The sequence below is a fragment of the Rhea pennata genome, chromosome 3 (assembly GCF_028389875.1).
Source record: "Rhea pennata isolate bPtePen1 chromosome 3, bPtePen1.pri, whole genome shotgun sequence".
Taxonomy (NCBI): Eukaryota; Metazoa; Chordata; class Aves; order Rheiformes; family Rheidae; genus Rhea; species Rhea pennata.
The window spans coordinates 35894647-35911331 of NC_084665.1; the positions used below are offsets into that span (position 1 = coordinate 35894647).

Genomic DNA, 16685 nt, shown 5'->3' on the forward strand with positions numbered 1-16685 from the left:
GGAAATCCCCCACTCGCTGCCTGGGAGCAGCTGCTGTTTTTTGAGGCAAACCCTGGATGGGGCAATCAGCCGAGATGCTCCAGAGCAAGCCTCCTTCTTTCTCCTCCCGTCTTGGAAGGACAGACGCAAGGGAGCGCTGCCAGGAAAGCAGCATGGGCTCCCCGCAAGCCTCTCCGGAGCTTGTCCGGCCTCTGCAGCAGCCCTTGCCTGGGTTGCTCCGCTTGTCTGAGCCTTCGTCTTCGGCCGTTCGGCAGGACCCTGCTGCAAGCAAGCCGCCTTCTGCCTGCTGGTCTCGACGAGCACCGGCCGGCCCCGGCGCTGCCTTTCCGGGACGGGGACGGCGGGCGCGGCAGGGCCGAGAGGGGGCGGGAAGGGGCGGGGGGGGGAGGTTAGAAGCCAGAGAGGTGGAAGCAAAATCTGCGCTATTTTATTTTCTTTTTTTTTTTTCTTAATAAATGTTGTGGGATTTTTTTGTGGTTTCTTTTTTCGCTTTGTTTTTTCCTAGCGAGTGTCCCGTAACGCGCAGGCGGCCCGGCCGCCCCCCACCCCCCCCACCCCCGGCCGCGGGCAGCCGGCGGCGCCGCCTCCGGGCCGGCAGGGGGCGCTGCGGCGGCGCGCGCGGGGCGGCTTCCGGGGGCCGCCGGGGGCCGCGCGGCGCGGCGCGGGGCGGAGGGGCGCGGAGCAGCGCGGAGCGGGCGCCGCGGGGCGCCATGGCCCGCAGGTGGGCGGCGGGGCCGGGCCGGGCCGGGGACCGCGCGGGAGGCGGCGGCGGCACCTCCGCGGCCGGGGGCGGCGCGGCCGCGCTGCTGGGGACCCAGGGGCGCAGGGGACGGAGCGCGGCCTGCGCCGTGCTGCCGGCCCTGGGGCGGAGGGGCGGAGCGGGGCAGGAGCCCCCCGGGGCACGGCTGCTGGGCGAAGCTGGCACCTAGCGCCGCGTTTTAAGCACGTCGGTGACCGTGCCGGGTAGCGCTGGTGAAGTCCCAAGCAGCCCAGCTGGTAGCCGGGCTCCTTCCCGGCCCCGCGCTCGGCTCGGGCTGCGCCTCGCCCAGCGGGTGCGCGCTGGTAACCTCCTCCGAGCTGCGGGAGTGCCCTGGCGCGGCTGCACGCTCGCTGCCCCCGGCGGGAGAAGGGAGAGGCTGGCAGCCCTGGTGTGTCTCCCCCCCCCCCCCCATGGCCGTCCTCCGCTCCCCTCTTGCAGCCTGAGAGGGAAGCCCTGAGCTGCTTGCCCTGAAGGGAGGGCTGCTCCGGCCATGGGCTTGAAATGGGAGCTGCCAGGGAGAAGGTGCTCCATTTGATGACCTTTTTCCACCCAAGGGCTGCACTAAAATTTAACCTGGAAAGGTTTTCCAAAGCGTTTGGTGCAAGGGTGTTGTCAAAGGCAGCTCATTAGAAGTGTTCATACATCCTGTCTGAGCGTGGAAATCAAAGTTGCCAAGCCAGAGCAAACAGTGTTAACAGGAGCAAAAGTAAACGTGTTTGCACTCTTGAATTCCAGAGGACTTTTCCTGCTCCCTGTGCTGTGATGGTTCCTGTGGTTGCTGGAGTGGGATCTGGGTGCTTCGTGCTGGCAGGGAGCAGGCTGGGAGGTGGGTGGTGCAGACGTGCTGAACGGAGCTGGCCTTGTGCCAGTCGCTCACCGCCTGGCTCCGTCTCTCCACAGACTGTACGTCCCCCTCGTGCTGGCCGCTCTCCCTGCCATGGCTGCCGGCGAAGAGATCTCCTCTGCCCTGCAGGACTCGTGGGGCGATTTCTGGCTCTTCCGTTTCTTTGTGAATGCTGCTGGCTATGCAAGTATTGTGGTGCCAGGATTCCTTCTCATCCAGTATTTTAAGAGAAGGAATTACCTGGAGACAGGTAAGGGGAGCTGCTTCCCTTGTACATGCTGCCTCCCTGTGAGCTCTCTGCCACCTCTGTTAACCCCATCAGTGTGGATGGGAGGTTCCCCTGACTCTCTGTTGGACTGTGCCTGAGCTGCTCACAGAGCTGGCTCCCAGAGCTATCCAGGAGCTACCCTGAAGCTCTCAAATTTCTCTGAGGTCCTTGTGCCAGTACACGTGGAGGTGTTCTCTCAGCAGTTGCAGTCTGCCTGAGGCAGCCCAATCAAGGCCTGCTTAAGTAATGCAAGAGCTCATCTTGACCTTCTCGCTCTGCCAGGCTAGGCAGGACTTTGGGCAAGGCAGGAGTTGGTTTCAAGCCTGCTCAAGGCCTCAGGCTCCGTCTAGCAGCACATGTAATGTAGTGAGTTGGCTAACGGGGAGGAGGCTTCTCTTCCCAAGCTGATGTGGCTTGTGGTCCCCTAGACCATGGATGATTTTTTTTTCCTGTGTCCTCTTACCCTCTTCAGGCCGGGGTATTTGCTTCCCTGTCATCAAATCATGTGTGTTCGGCTCTGAGGTGAAGTCTGTGCACCAAGAGGATGGCTCTCTCCCACCACGAGCAGAACCCACAGAGTCCTCTACAGCCCGACAGGTCTTCAAGCTGCTCTTCTGTGCTGCTGGTCTGCAGGTAGGAACCCCATATGTCTGTGTATGTAAGTGTGGACCTCCCACTCAGCAGGCAGGAGGTGGACAGTAGGTTTGTGGCCACCAGCTCCTTTAAGACTAAGAATGCAGCACTGTCCTTGATCTGGGCAGGGTTGGAGGCTGAGACACAGTCTCTTGGCCAGGACAGTCCATCATGACTGCTGTGTGGCTTCTGAGGGCCTCTGGAGGTCCATTCAGATGGCATCTGGATTGGGAACTCTTGTCTGTCCACAGTGTCATCTGCCAGTCATGGATAAAGAAAATTCTGTGATTCAGCACAGTTAAGGCCGCTTGTTCTGGCCTCACCATGGATCAGAGTGACAGACAGTTTGAATCTCTCAGACTCTTCTCTAGGCCCTTCTCTGAGAGTGATGTGTCCTTTTCTTGATGGACTGGATTTGGCTACCCAAGAGAAATATTCAATCCAGCTGCAGATAAAGAGGAATTTTTAGTCATTGTTTCCTTAAGTCCCAGTTACTGCCCGAGTGACATTAGGAAGGACAGCTTTCTGGGTCTGTGAGGACAAAAAATATAAAAGTGGGCAGTCATGATACAAAACCCGTATGTCCTGCAGCCAGCAAAAGACACCCATGCTCTGGCCTACTTTCCCAGCCCATTCAGATCTTCTGGAAGGACACTCATAAGTCATTTAATCTCTCTATGCCTCAGTTTCCCCAAATGGTGTGTGTGGTGAGAGGATGTCCATGTTACTTCTGTGACAGGATTAGTACCATGGCACCAGGGCTGTGCGAGTAGGCTTACAGGCAGCCAGTGGTCTTCCCTGGAGGCCAATTTCCTCTGCAGGGTTTGAAACTAGAATTGCTTTGGATAGAACAGGGCCTAGGGAGATAGAAGTGAAAACCATGCAGAAGCCACTGGGAAATTTGCCAGGAGCTGCAGAGGGAAGTTGGCACCCAAACCATGGCTGTGTATCAGTGATGTTCTCTGATCCTGTCTGTCTGGTTCAACAGGCAGCTTAAAATATAACCGTTTGTTGTACACTAAGATGTTTGCTTTGTGGGCTTCTCTTCCCTTGAAAATTGTGGCTGTAAACTGAGAAGGGCTGATTTCATTTGTTTAGGGCTAGATGTTCCTTGCTGTAACTATGTGAGAGTGGGAGTTCCCAAAGATGGGCTCAGTAGGGGCCAGCCCCATCTCACAGTGTCTCAGGAGAGCATTGCTATGCAGAGTATAAGGCCATGCTGGGACAAACAGGGATCTCCTGGGGTCCATTCTTCCCTGTGGTTGCTTGTAGCTGCTATTGCTGGTCCTAACTCTCCCTGTATTCCTCCTGCTGCACAGGCCTCCTACCTGACATGGGGTGTCCTCCAGGAGCGTGTGATGACAAGGACGTATGGTGCCACTGACACAGACCCTGGCGAGAAATTTAAGGACTCACAGTTCCTGGTGTTCATGAACCGCATCCTGGCTTTCACGGTGGCTGGTCTGTACTGCGCCCTGACCAAGCAGCCACGCCATGGCGCTCCTATGTACAAATACTCCTTTGCTTCCCTCTCCAACATCCTCAGTAGCTGGTGCCAGTATGAGGCACTCAAATACATCAGCTTCCCAACGCAGGTGCTGGCCAAAGCCTCCAAAGTGATCCCTGTGATGATGATGGGCAAACTGGTGTCACGCAAGAGTTATGAGTATTGGGAGTACCTGACTGCTGCCCTTATTTCTGTGGGGGTCAGCATGTTCCTGCTTTCCAGTGCTCCCAACAGGCACGTGTCCACTGTCACTACTTTCTCGGGCATAATCCTTCTGGCCGGTTACATCATCTTCGACAGCTTCACCTCCAACTGGCAGGATGCCCTTTTCACCTACAAGATGTCTCCTGTGCAGATGATGTTTGGCGTCAATGTTTTCTCCTGCCTTTTCACGGTGGGCTCACTTTTGGAGCAAGGTGCCTTGCTGGAGTCAGCACGCTTCATGGCCCGCCACTCGGAGTTCACAGCCCATGCCATGCTGCTCTCAGTGTGCTCTGCCTGTGGCCAGCTCTTCATCTTCTACACCATCAATCAGTTCGGGGCTGCTGTCTTCACCATCATCATGACGCTCCGCCAGGCCTTTGCCATCCTCCTCTCCTGCCTCATCTATGGGCACACTGTCACCGTTGTGGGTGGGCTGGGTGTAGCTGTTGTCTTCATGGCCCTTTTCCTCCGTGTCTACGCTCGCAGCCGCATGAAGAAGCGAAGTAAGAAGCTACCTCCAGGCGAGACCCCCGTACAGAAGGTTTGAAGAGCTGAGGTCGTGGCGTCTGAGCTATGCCCACTCACCTGCTTGATTTCTCCCCTCTGTGAACCCACTGAGAAGCAGGTTGGGGGGTGGATAGGCTGGACCAGTGACTCACCTTTCCACCTGCTTTTCCTGGGGAAGGGACTGGAACAAGCCCAGGGGAAGCCAGGCAGGCTCTGAGCTGCCATAACTCCAAGCCTTTCCATTTGCCTTAATGGGTCAAGACTTCCAGCCATGGCATGGGCCTGGGAGCTCAGATCCTGGGAGAAAACCAGCATGGGACTGCTGGGACTCCTGCCCTCACCCTACCTGTGACTCACAGCTTCTCTCCAAAGACACTTGGAGAGTAAACAAAGGACCCTTCTTCCTTGGTACCATCATGCCTCTGGCTAATGCTCCTCCGTTTCCGTTGCTACTACAGAGCTCAGTAGGAGGAGAGGGCAAAAGAAAAACACTCTATCTTTGAAACACCTCTGTATGAGGCAAGTGCTGAGGTGAGCCTGTCCCAAGAAGGAGCAGGGTAGAAGCTCTCAGCCCTGCCAGCCTCAGCTCTCCAGCCAAGGGGTGCTTCAGGTGGGATAGGCATGGCTAAGGGAAAGACTCCCAGTCTGTCCTATCTTAGGTAGATCTGCTCTGGGAGAACACTCTGAAGTCATAACCAGTACCTTCCAGTTTGTTTTTTTTTTTTTTTTGATCCCCTGCCCCTGTTCCATGTTACTTTTCTTTGCTTCTCCCAATCCAGGCTGATTTTTATGTAGAGACTGAGGCTGGCCAGCTGAAGGCTTGCTGAGTTGTTTTAAGTTGCTTTTCAGTTACATCTGCTGCTATCACAGGCCAAAGGCTGCAATGCCCAGAATGCTCCACCACCACCTTGGGGTGTCTCTGTACCATGGTTTCTGGGCTTGGTAGTGACCATTTAGAAAAGCACAAATACACCCTCTTCTTCCTGTTGGCTGAAGGCATCAGTCTCAGCTTTCTTGGGGCCTGGCCACAGCCAGAGATGAGGCAGAGTCCACTGCTGTGCCTTGTCCCTACTCCACAGGCAGCAGGGATGGAGCAATTGGAAGCTACTCCCCCCCCCCCGGCTCTTCCCTAGCAGCCCAGGTTTTAGTGGTTAACCCTTTTCTCCCTAACACAACCTGGCAGGTTTTGGTACTTTTGAAAGGCAACTTTTTTTCTCTTTTTATTTTATTAAATTAAAAAATATGCTGCATATGATGCCCTAGAGGTAAATGTTCATTTTTTTTCCATGTTTCTAGAAGAGAGCGAGAGCGCGTGCATGTGACTCCCCAGTCCTTCCCATGTCCCTAGTCTTTCTGGGACAGTGAAACCTTCTGTCTTCCCTTTCCAAACACAGGTGCTTCTGCCTTCATCCAGGTGGGTATCAGTCAATTTGGGACACACAGCTGCAAGGCCTGATGGCACCTCTGAGCAACAGTCTTGCACACATGACTGGAGAGCACAGCCAGGACTAGACTTCTGCATGTGCTGGCTGTGGGTAGGACACAGGCTTGCCCTTGGACAGGAGTTGGGGGTGCATGTGGAGGAGCTGTGACCTTGCACCGACCTAGTCCTGTGTCTGGCTTGGCTCATGGGTGCTTGCTCCCTGCATGGCACAGCAAGGTTAGCCCCAGTGATTATAGCTCTGTATTGTGCAGCTGGCTAGAGACAGTGCTGCAGTCTGCTGAGCGCCTGCCAGCCATGGCCTCTGCAGCTGTAGCAAGGCCCTGGAGGAGGCTGTCCTTTTTGGGGTGCTGCTGCACCAACACCAGCTCTGCAGGTCCTACAGCAGAGTTAATGAGAAATAGTGTGGGCTGTTGCATGTACATCCCCCCGTTTCACATAGGAGGCTTGTGAAAGCCTCGTCTTTAAGCTACTGCTGACCTGTCTTGAGGTTTGGTGTTGAAAATAGGAATTTGACCTAAAAGAGCTAGAGAAAATGGAGGTTGAGGTGAGGTGTCTTACAAGCAAGACAGAGGGCACTGTACAGACAGGAGCTGCTTTTCACAGTGCTATGTGGAGCCCTGGGTGAGCTGGAGAAAGCAAGCAAGGCACTGCCTGGCAGCTTTTGGCTTGATACTAATGCTGAACATAACACACACTGGAAGAAGGCTGTCCTGGTACCAGGGCTTTCCTTGTGCTGAGGCAGGTGATGGGACAGCCTTCCTCACACAGCAGCAGCACAGCCCTTAGAGGGGTTTTGCAGGGAGCAACTGCACTGGTGGATGGGGCTGGTTCTTGTTAGATCCAGGAGGCCTGAGCCCACAGATCAGCAGGTGGGCTGGATTGCAGGGACACCAGATGGAAGAGAGGGCTGTTGTCCTGGCATGCTCTTGGGATGGGAGGCAGCAGAGTGGTTTATTAGCCCAGCTTGCAGGGATAAACAGAGCTGGTGCTGAGCTCAGCCTGGGCTTAGCAGCAGACAGCCCTCCAGCAGATGCACTTATAATCTGTGTTGTAACATCATATCCTTCGCTTTGCTTCTACTCCCTGGCTACACATGCCCCCAACTGTCTTTTCCCATCACGTACTGTCCCAAATTGAAAATGGAATAGCTTTTCTTTGGTCAAAACCAAGCAGTTTCTGCCTGCCAACTTAGGAACGAGACTCCTTTCTGACTGAAATCTAGTTCTTACAAACAAACAAAAAAAACAAAACAACCCCCCCCCCCAAAAAAAAAGGAAAAAAAAAAGAAACAAACCTCTTTTCCTCTAGAAGAATTGACTTCATTGATCCCAGCTATTTTGGCAAAACCCCTTCCTGCACTGGGAACCTCACTCGACATCTTTTTTTCCTCTCTGTCTCAGGGAATGACGACCCTGGAGCACTGGCTAGCTCAGCTCCCGCAGTCACAGTAGCCAAGCGATGGCCATGCTGCAGTGCCGTGCCATGCAGTGCATGCAGCAAGGGCCTCCAGCTCCTGCCGTAGGCTGCCCTCTGCTGTCTCGGGCCAGCAAGCCCCAGGGCTCCAGGGCCACAGCTGCGCTGCATGCGGGGACGCATAGGCTCTGCCTGCCCCATATGCAAGATGGACGCTGGCTGCAGCCCACTCCATTTTGTGTCCGTGGTTGCTGGCAAGCAGCCAGCACTGCACTCAGAAGTTAGTGTCACTTCCCCGTCAAAGCCTGTGGGGGCTACTCTGACAAGAGGTGACAACCTCCCCCTCCAGAGGGGCAGCACAAGGCAGGGGGCAGAGAGAACAGAGGTGATGCTCTGCAACCCCTGGCTTTTCAGTCATCCAGGATAGAGCAGCAGGAGCAGCAGCCCACCATGCTCTGGCTTTTGCCACAGCCCAGAGGTAGGCAAGAGCCCAGAAACAATACTGACAGTGAAAGGAAAGGCTGGAGTTTAGTGCACAGAGTGAAAGCAGTCTGGCATGAAGGCTGAACAGAGGTAGCTTAAATACAGTTCTGAGCTGTCCTTCCTCCCCCACCGCTCTGCACTGAGAGGGGATAGGCAGATGGATCCTGCCACAGCTCCAGCCCACAGTCATGCTCAGATTAGACCAGTCAGCAGCACCGCAAGCTCAGGTGGGCAAGCTGTGCCAGAATTTGAGAAGTGCACTTAAAAAGGTTTGTTTGTTAGGCTGTAGGGCATGCAGGACTCCACAGAGGAGAACTACTGCCAACCTAGAGGGCATCTCTCCTGCCCAGCACAAGGCAGATACACGTCAAATACCCCCTTGGTACAGGACTGGAAGTGCGAAGTGTAAGTTGAAGCAGAGCTCTGAAAACCAGTCAAGGAGCGATCAGCTGCCTGGTGCCCTGGAGCACATATTCTCCCTGAATTGCCATATGGAAGGAGGAGGTGTGAGCATGACCAACTTGAGTCTCCTGGCTTTTAAAGTGCAGTGGCAAGGGGGATTGAAAGCCTGCAGTTCACCCCTCCTTCCCCCTCCAGAGGGCACTGACTTAATTTCAGCATATGAAGCTGAAGCATGTGAAGAACAGGCCCTTAATACTCCCACCACCAAGGGGAGGTAAGGCCATAAGCTTGATGCAAGACAGGAGACAAAGGGTGTGAGAGGCGGGTTCCCAGTTTTGCTCAGAGGCAGTAATCCCCCCCTCCCCCCCCTCCACACTTCATTCACAGCGGACACACAGCAAAAGTTTCCAACAGGAGAAGCTAGAACAGATTTACCAACCTGGCTCCTCCAAGTGCTACATTAATTCTATGCAACCTCCCTTCTTGTTCCTAGAAGGGGGCAACAGCCCTGACCCCAATTGCTACAGCCTATTACCACCCAGAAATTTTATCTGCAGCCAGAGCAGGCTTGCGCAGAGGCATAGACACAGCCCACTCCTCCACAGAGCAGAAGCTAGGCTCTGTCCAACTCTCTCCTAGAACTCACAGCCTCTCTGGACTTAAGGCCCCTCACCTTCCTCTTGGCAACACCAGCCTCAGGAACAAAACACAAAGGACCACTGCCATATAAACCACATTCTGATACTTTAATTCCAGTAGAACAAAACAACAGAAAAATAATCAAAAAATAACCAAAGCAACCAAAATACAACATCCTACCCTGGAGGTGCAGGGAGTCAGCAGCTTAGAGGAAGGGCTCTTCCCAACTCAGTAAATTGAAGTGTTTGATGCCTACTGGTAAACAGGAGATTGCGTGGAGAGAAAGGAAGCCTAACCTCTTCCATCTCCCCTTCTCATCAGCTGTTTCTACACAAGCAGAAGGACATTGACCAGACAAGCCTGGGGCTGCCCATCTTACCACTGACAAATACACATCCCCTCCCTCCTCCTCCTCCTCCAAAAAAAAATCCTCCCAAATGAGACATCACCAAGGAGTCAGCAGCAGCTGGTGGTACCAGACCCCCCCCTCTCTGAGCATAGATGAGATGAAGAGGAGGCCTGGCAGGAAAGATAAAAGCCCTCCTCCTGCTTTAGTCCACCTCTTCCATGCAGGATGCATCTCCCTCCAGAGCAGGTATTTTATCTGGAACAGCTGCAGTGGGCTCTTCTGCAGTCACTTCATCTTCATCAATACCTAGGAGAAGAAAAGAGAACAAACAGATAAGGCTTCCAGGTGGCATCTGTCACCAGAGCATCAGCCTCTCTTGAAGCAAAGGCTGGCTCCTGCCCTCTACCTGAGGGACAGGGCTATTAGCACCCGGGGGTTATCCCAAACCATGGCAATTCATGACTAATATTTTTGTCTAAAAGCTCCATCAGTCTAAAAAGTTGGGTGCAAGTACAAGTTGTCTCACCAGATAGGCCTCACCTCCCATGGCAAGCTTTCGATATTCACCGTGAAGACCTGAAAAGCCACAGCTTCGTCAGTGGTGGCTCCTGTCCTCACAGAAAACAGTCCATTCTGAGCACAGAGCCCTCCATAAGCAACTTGCTCCAGGTTTCCACTTGCCTGTAGCCACCGGACACATTTGTCCGGTTCTGTGCATCACACTAGCATGGCTCATCTACCCTGCCTCCTCCCAGCCTTCAAGACAGCTACATGCTACCCAGTTGGCCAGGCCAGCACAAGCCAGGATGCTTAGCTCTACCAGAGGCTTATCAGCCCTTTTCAAACATAGGCTGTGTTGGAGATGGCACCTCAAGCAGCTTGGGTACAGTCAGGCCAGAAACAGAGGCAAGAATTGACCATGGCTCAAGCATCCTTGCAGGGCCCAGTAACAGGTGAATCTACAGGCTGTAATAACACCATTACAAGCAGATCCACAATGAGCTGAAGCCCAACCTGCAAATATGGCTCAGGACCTGCTCCAGGCCTGAGAAGCTGCATGAACACCTACCAAGCCCCAGTTTGATCATCCTATAGATGTGGTTAGAGTGGGTCTGGGGATCTTCCAGGGAGAAGCCAGAGGAGAGCAGAGCTGTCTCAAAAAGCAGTACCACCAGGTCTTTGACAGCTTTGTCATTCTTGTCAGCATCAGCCTTCTGGCAGAGTGTTTCCACAATTGGATGGTCTGGGTTGATCTCCAGGTGCTTCTTGGCCATCATATAGCCCATGGTGGAGTTGTCCCGCAGTGCTTGGGCCTTCATGATGCGCTCCATGTTGGCTGTCCAGCCATAGGTACTGGTGACGATGCAGCAGGGAGATGAAACCAACCGGTTTGAGATAGTTACCTGCCAATTGCAGCCAAGAATTAGCAGAGCATGGTCCCCACACACTCTGAACTGGGCCTAGCCACAGTGCACACAGAAAACCCCAGGTCTTTGTCCCAGGTTCAGCTGGTGACAACCCAAAGCAAACAGGGATCCTCCAAGCAGCTCCAGGATTGCTGCACAAGACTGTGGGCAGCTCAGTCAGCACTTTCAGTACCCACTGCATTTCCCACACTTACCCTCTCCCATCAATGCACGTATTTGGGTCAGTGCCCTTCATCTGCAGCCTGGCTGCTTAGAGCAAGATGGCGCAGTGCATGCTGGAACCTCCAGTCTCCTTTAGCGGCTCCTCTGCAGGAGATGAGGGAGATCAGAGGCATGCATTGAGCTGGAGCCCTTGCCTACATCGTGGAGGGCCCAGCGCTCCTCCCTCCAGCCCAGGACACAGCCCTTGGCTGAGCTCCCTCTTTCTGTCTCACCTTCTCCACCTTCTTGTCCAGAATTTCCTTCATGAGCTTGCAAAGGGTCTCAAATTTGGCCTTGTTCTCCTCCATCTTCTTCTTCTCCTCCTCATCTTCAGGCAGCTCCAGCCCCTCTTTGGTGACCGATACCAGGCTCTTGCCATCAAACTCCTTAAGCTGCTGCACACAGTACTCATCAATTGGCTCTGTCATGTACACCACCTCAAAGCCACGCTTCTGCACATGCTCCACAAAGGCTGAGTTGGCCACCTGCTCTTTACTCTCCCCTGTGTTGGTGGGGGTAGAAATAAGATGTAACCAAAATTTTAAAGTTAGTTACAGGGTGACAAACAGCACCAGTCTCACAGCCCCTAGCATAAAGCTATGGCTGCAGATGGGACTCTGGGTCCTCTTTCCTTTCTCCAGCCCACAAGGATGGTCTGTAATTTGGTAGAGAGGACCCGCTACAAGCAGCTGGGCCTGCCTGGAGACATTTGTCTGAAGACAGGGCTGTTAAGCAGGTAACCTCTCCTCCACCTCACTGTAGCACAAGGGAGGTCTGGCTCACCTGTGATGTAGTAGATACTCTTCTGTGTGTCCTTCATACGGGACACATTCTGAAAGCGAAGTCACCTCATCACCTGACTGGGACGTGTGGTAGCGCAGCAGCTCTGACAGGCGCTTTCAGTTGGTTGAGTCCTCATGGATGCCCAGCTAGGGTTAGAGAAAATGCATTAAGTCTGCAGGATGGGACTTGCATACACTCAGCCACCCTCAGGGCACAGTCATCTCTGCTGATGCCCTAACTGCCTAAGCCCTGGACCAAGGGCAAACCAGAAGGACCAACTGTCCACAAAGGCTCTCTAGAACACTTATGAGATTCCCTCTACCCTAGCACCCACTAGATGCTCACAGTACAGGGACAAGCCTGTATCTCAGCACACTAGGAGAGGGGGGAATCCATGAACCGATGCAGGGCGCCCAGCTCTCACCTTAAGGTTCTTTGAGAAGGCCTCATAAAATTTCTTGTAGCTCTCTTTGTCCTCTGCCAGCTCAACAAAGAGCTCCAAGCACTTCTTCACAATGTTCTTACGGATCACCTTGAGGATCTTACTCTGCTGAAGCATTTCACGGGAGATGTTCAGAGGCAGGTCCTCTGAGTCCACCACACCCCGGATAAAGTCTGATGAGGAAAAAGAAAACAAGAGTCAGGCTAAGCTCTAAGCTTCATCACAGGAGAAATGCTGAACAAGACACTGGCAGCTGTTCCCCTACATTAGGCCAGTACTTCAGCCAGCCACTCTGTACCAGAGACAGTACCACAGGCTGTGGGAGTTCCAACTTCAAGCTGGGCAGCTGAGGGCAGGGGAGCTCTTACTCAAGTACTCAGGGATAATCTCATCACAGCTGTCCATGATGAAGACACACCTCACATACAGCTTGATATTGTTCTTCTTTTTCTTGTTCTCGAAGAGGTCGAAGGGGGCACGGCGTGGGATGAAGAGCAGGGCCCTGAACTCCAGCTGCCCTTCTACAGAGAAGTGCTGTGTGGCCAAGAAGGAAACACAGTTGCTGTTAACAATTCCCTTCTACAACTTCTACCAGGACCCAGCAACCTGCTCCGGGCAAGCTGAACTGCCATCCCACAGGGGATGCAAAGGGACCCAGCAGGGTCTTGCCATTTCCATCTCTTCTTCCTCAGCTTCCCTGTCCTCTGCTACGCCAACTATGCCGGGACTCTCTCACATCCTGCAGCCCTAGAGAGAGAAGTCATACTGCTCCAAGCTCAACACACTCCCAGTCTACTTTGAGGGTGGCACCACTCATCCTACCACCTGCACAAAAGTCACAGGGCAAGATGAGGCACCATCAAAGGTCTCAGGAACCCTCAGCCATGCACTGAAGCATAAACATGTGGTGGCTTTTGATATGGGTGGAAAGAGACTCTTCTAACAAGGCAGCATGGCCCAGCACCCACCTTGACAGCTAGGTGGTCTTCCCAATTGTTGGTGAGACTTTTGTAGAACTCGCCATATTCCTCTTGGGTGATATCATCAGGGTTGCGTGTCCAGATGGGCTTGGTCTTGTTCAGCTCCTCCTGGTCAATGTACTTTTCCTTAATCTTCTTGGTGGTCTTTTTCTCTCCCTCCTCCTCTTCATCAGAGCCCACATCCTCAATCTTGGGTTTCTCCTCATCCTTGGAGTCTGACTCTTCCTTCTCAGTTTTCTCCTCTTCTGCCTCATCGTCACTGATCTCTTTCTCACGTTCTTTCTCCAGCTGCCGGGAGACAGAAAAAAAAAATCAGGGCTATGGGCCCAGGCTTAGACCCAAGCAAATAGCATCAGAAGTCATTTTGCCCCAAAGAAGAACACATGCACCGCTAGGTGCAGCAGAAAGCCCAGCCCACACAACATCCAGAAACCAGGGTCTCTCCTGAAATCAGCTCTCAGAGACTTCCCACTGCTTGCAAGACTAAGGTCTGTGTCTGAGAAGATGAAATTACGGGCAGAACACTCTCCCCCCTCCATGGCTGGTTCACATGATCACTACATCTACAGAGACCAAGGCCCATGAACATGGCTAGATACCCATCACTTGCAACAGGCTCCCAACCTAAATTCATCACTGGCTGAATAAGGCTAGAAACACCACTGCTTAATACACAACAATCAGGAACTGGGGAAGAGAACGGAAGAGATAGTACTCTGCCTTTTTCCATCTTCCTGTTCCCAACACACAGCTCCACTTTAGCTTTTTAGTTGGTCCCCTAAGTCCTTCCCTTACGTACATAGAATGTGATAGGATAGCCAATGAACTGGGAGTGCTTCTTCACCACTTCTTTGACACGTCGCTCTTCTAAGTACTCTGTCTGGTCCTCCTTCAGATACAGGATCACTTTAGTGCCCCGTCCAATAGGCTCACCTACAGTGTAAAAAGAGAAACATTAGTGCTTAAAGCGCAGGGCAGCTCCTCAGGCCCAGCCACTGCTAGATAGATACATCATGTGAACAGATATGAATGAAAACCCAGTCCAGCCCAGAAGAACACCACAAAGAGAGGCTTTCTGGCTGAAAGAAAGAAGCTTAGTCTTTACAATACATACCATGGTCAGTCCGTACAGTGAAGGAACCTCCGGCTGATGACTCCCAAGCATACTGCTCATCATCATCATGCTTGGTAATAACCACAACCTTCTCAGCCACCAGGTAGGCTGAGTAGAAACCCACACCAAACTGCCCAATCATGGAGATGTCTGCACCTGCCTGTTAAAGCAGAGAAAAACAAATGGAGAGGGGTAAGGGCACAGGAGACATCTGCAACTGATTCACAGCAGCAGAGAACTGGAGCAGCATGTAGAGATGAAGCAGGAAGTGCCAACAGCAAGCCAGTCCTACTCTGAGCTCCTCCCTGCTGCAGAAGAGGTGGAGAAATACACTCAAGCAGGCAGGCAAACAGTTCCCACAGCAAGGTAAAGGCAGAGCTAGGTGCTGACTGCTGGGCATGCTCATACGGTAAGAACTGCATACACCCCAGTGAAGCTTAGGGCCCAGGCTGCAGGGAGCCAACACAGCCAAAGACAACCCACCTGCAGGGCTTCCATGAAGGCCTTGGTACCAGATTTAGCAATAGTACCCAAGTTGTTGATGAGGTCAGCTTTTGTCATCCCAATACCAGTGTCCACCAGGGTGAGCGTGCGGTCCCGGGGGTTGGGGACAACGTCGATCTTGAGGTCCTTGCCACTGTCCAGCTTGGAGGGGTCGGTCAGGCTCTCGTAACGGATCTTATCCAGCGCCGAGCGGGGAGGGCAGAGCACTTAGCTTGGCCTCGCTACTCTGCGGCCACCTCCCCGGCCCCGCTCCCGGAGACGCCGACCTCGGCGGGGGCACCAGCCTGCCCAGGGGAGGGGGCAGGGCAGGGGAGGCCCCGGGGCGGGCCGCGGCGGGGCTCACATCGGAGGCGTTGGAGATGAGCTCCCGCAGGAAGATCTCCTTGTTGGAGTAGAAGGTGTTGATGATGAGCGACATGAGCTGGGCGATCTCCGCCCGGAAGGCGAACGTCTCCACCACCACCACCACCACCTCCTCCCCATGCTGCGCCTCCTCGGGCATCTGCAAGGCAAGCACAGCCCGCCGGCGCTGGCACCGGCAGCCGGGGGCGCCCCGGGCCGCGGCAGCAGTAGGGCCGGGCGGCCCCGGCGCCCTTACCGCACTGGGCAGCGCACTGCCCCCCCCCCCCCCCCCGAGCTGCTCTTTATAGGGCCGGCGCCGCACCGCCTCCACCTCGCACCGCCCGCCGGCTCCTTCCGCCTTAAAAGGGGGAGGGGACAAGCTGCGGGCCCCACGGGGCGGGGAGGGGGACTCTGCGGACGGGTAGCGTGCCCCCCCTCACCACCTCCGCGCCGCAAGCGGGACGAGGCCGCCCTTCGCAGCGCCCTTCCCGGCGCGCGGCCTGCCCCGTCCTCCGCCCGCGGCGCGGCAGCGGGGGGACTATTTCCCGCGGGCGGCAGTGACGTGCGGGCGGAGGGACGGGGGCTGGCGGTGAAGCGGCCCTTCCAGAGGGTTCTGGGGCGGGGGGGGAAGCAGTCCGCCCGCGCCCCCGGCAGGCCCGGCGAGGGCGGCGGCTGCGCCGGAGGCAGGACCCGCCTGGGCGCCCCCCGCGGCCTCCCGGCGGCCCTGACGCTGGGGAGCTGCTCCCAGCGTGAGCCCTGGGGAGCCGCAGCCTGGCGGCTCGGGGCTGCGGGACCTGCAGGCGGGGTGCCGGGGGCGCCGCCCTCCTGCCGGCCTGGAGGGGCCGCTCCAGCCCGGGCCTGGGCTCTGGGCCCTTTGCTTACAGCAGAGCAGCTCCTCAGCTCGCCTGAACCTTACTGTAGCCCTGCTGTTACAGTCACTTGGATGCTCTCAAGTGTTAGGAAGGAAATTAGGCCGTTAATCCCTGTTAGCGCTTCCTCAGCTCCTCCAGGGTGCAGAGCTGGGACGGGCGGAGGGTGTTCTATAGGAACAAGCTGGGGTGCAGATGCAGTGCTAGAGGGCAGGGCGTGTGTGCCTTGCCCACCCCCATCCTCCAAGGGGTTTGCAGCTGAGCAAAGGAGGACAGAGCCCTTCTGTTTTAACTTCTTGCTGCGTCAGGATCTTTGGCTGTATGTAAAATGCCAGCTCCAGGCTGAGCATGTGTCTAGTAACTCTGGTGGGTGGGGGAACAGCAGGGAAACCTAGCAGGTGTCAGCCCTTTGGGCAGTTAACAAGGCACCTTTTTATTCATGATCTACATTGGTGGCACCTGTCATGTGCAGGGCTCTTTACTTCGTATGGGGAGACAACAGCTCTCCTGAGGCCAAGAACCAGAGCAGTTGGTTCCAGGCACATCTCTGGCCAATGAACTCATGGTTTT

The 16685-nt window shown here is 54.8% G+C and overlaps 2 protein-coding genes across 2 annotated transcripts; one reads left to right on the forward strand and one right to left on the reverse strand.

Moving 5' to 3' along the window:
* Positions 1–657: 657 nt before the first annotated feature.
* On the forward strand, positions 658–5978 carry SLC35B2 (solute carrier family 35 member B2). Its single transcript, XM_062571990.1, has 4 exons — positions 658–721; positions 1661–1854; positions 2345–2505; positions 3825–5978. Exons 1-4 carry the CDS (start codon positions 711–713, stop codon positions 4761–4763), a joined length of 1305 nt encoding a protein of 434 aa, XP_062427974.1. The 5' UTR covers positions 658–710; the 3' UTR covers positions 4764–5978.
* A 3214-nt stretch (positions 5979–9192) lies between these two features.
* Positions 9193–15498, reverse strand: HSP90AB1 (heat shock protein 90 alpha family class B member 1). Its single transcript, XM_062571984.1, is given in 12 exon segments — positions 9193–9759; positions 10523–10856; positions 11315–11583; positions 11865–11911; positions 11913–12010; positions 12289–12479; positions 12675–12840; positions 13275–13574; positions 14086–14219; positions 14401–14560; positions 14884–15090; positions 15248–15498. Coding segments are annotated over 12 exon segments (2169 nt in total). The 5' UTR covers positions 15407–15498; the 3' UTR covers positions 9193–9655.
* Positions 15499–16685: the final 1187 nt, after the last annotated feature.

Coding starts and splice junctions, on each gene's coding strand:
- SLC35B2 (XM_062571990.1), top strand. Junction 1,855..2,344: donor AAGGAATTACCTGGAGACAG/GTAAGGGGAGCT, acceptor TACCCTCTTCAG/GCCGGGGTATTTGCTTCCCT. Junction 2,506..3,824: donor TCTGTGCTGCTGGTCTGCAG/GTAGGAACCCCA, acceptor CCTGCTGCACAG/GCCTCCTACCTGACATGGGG.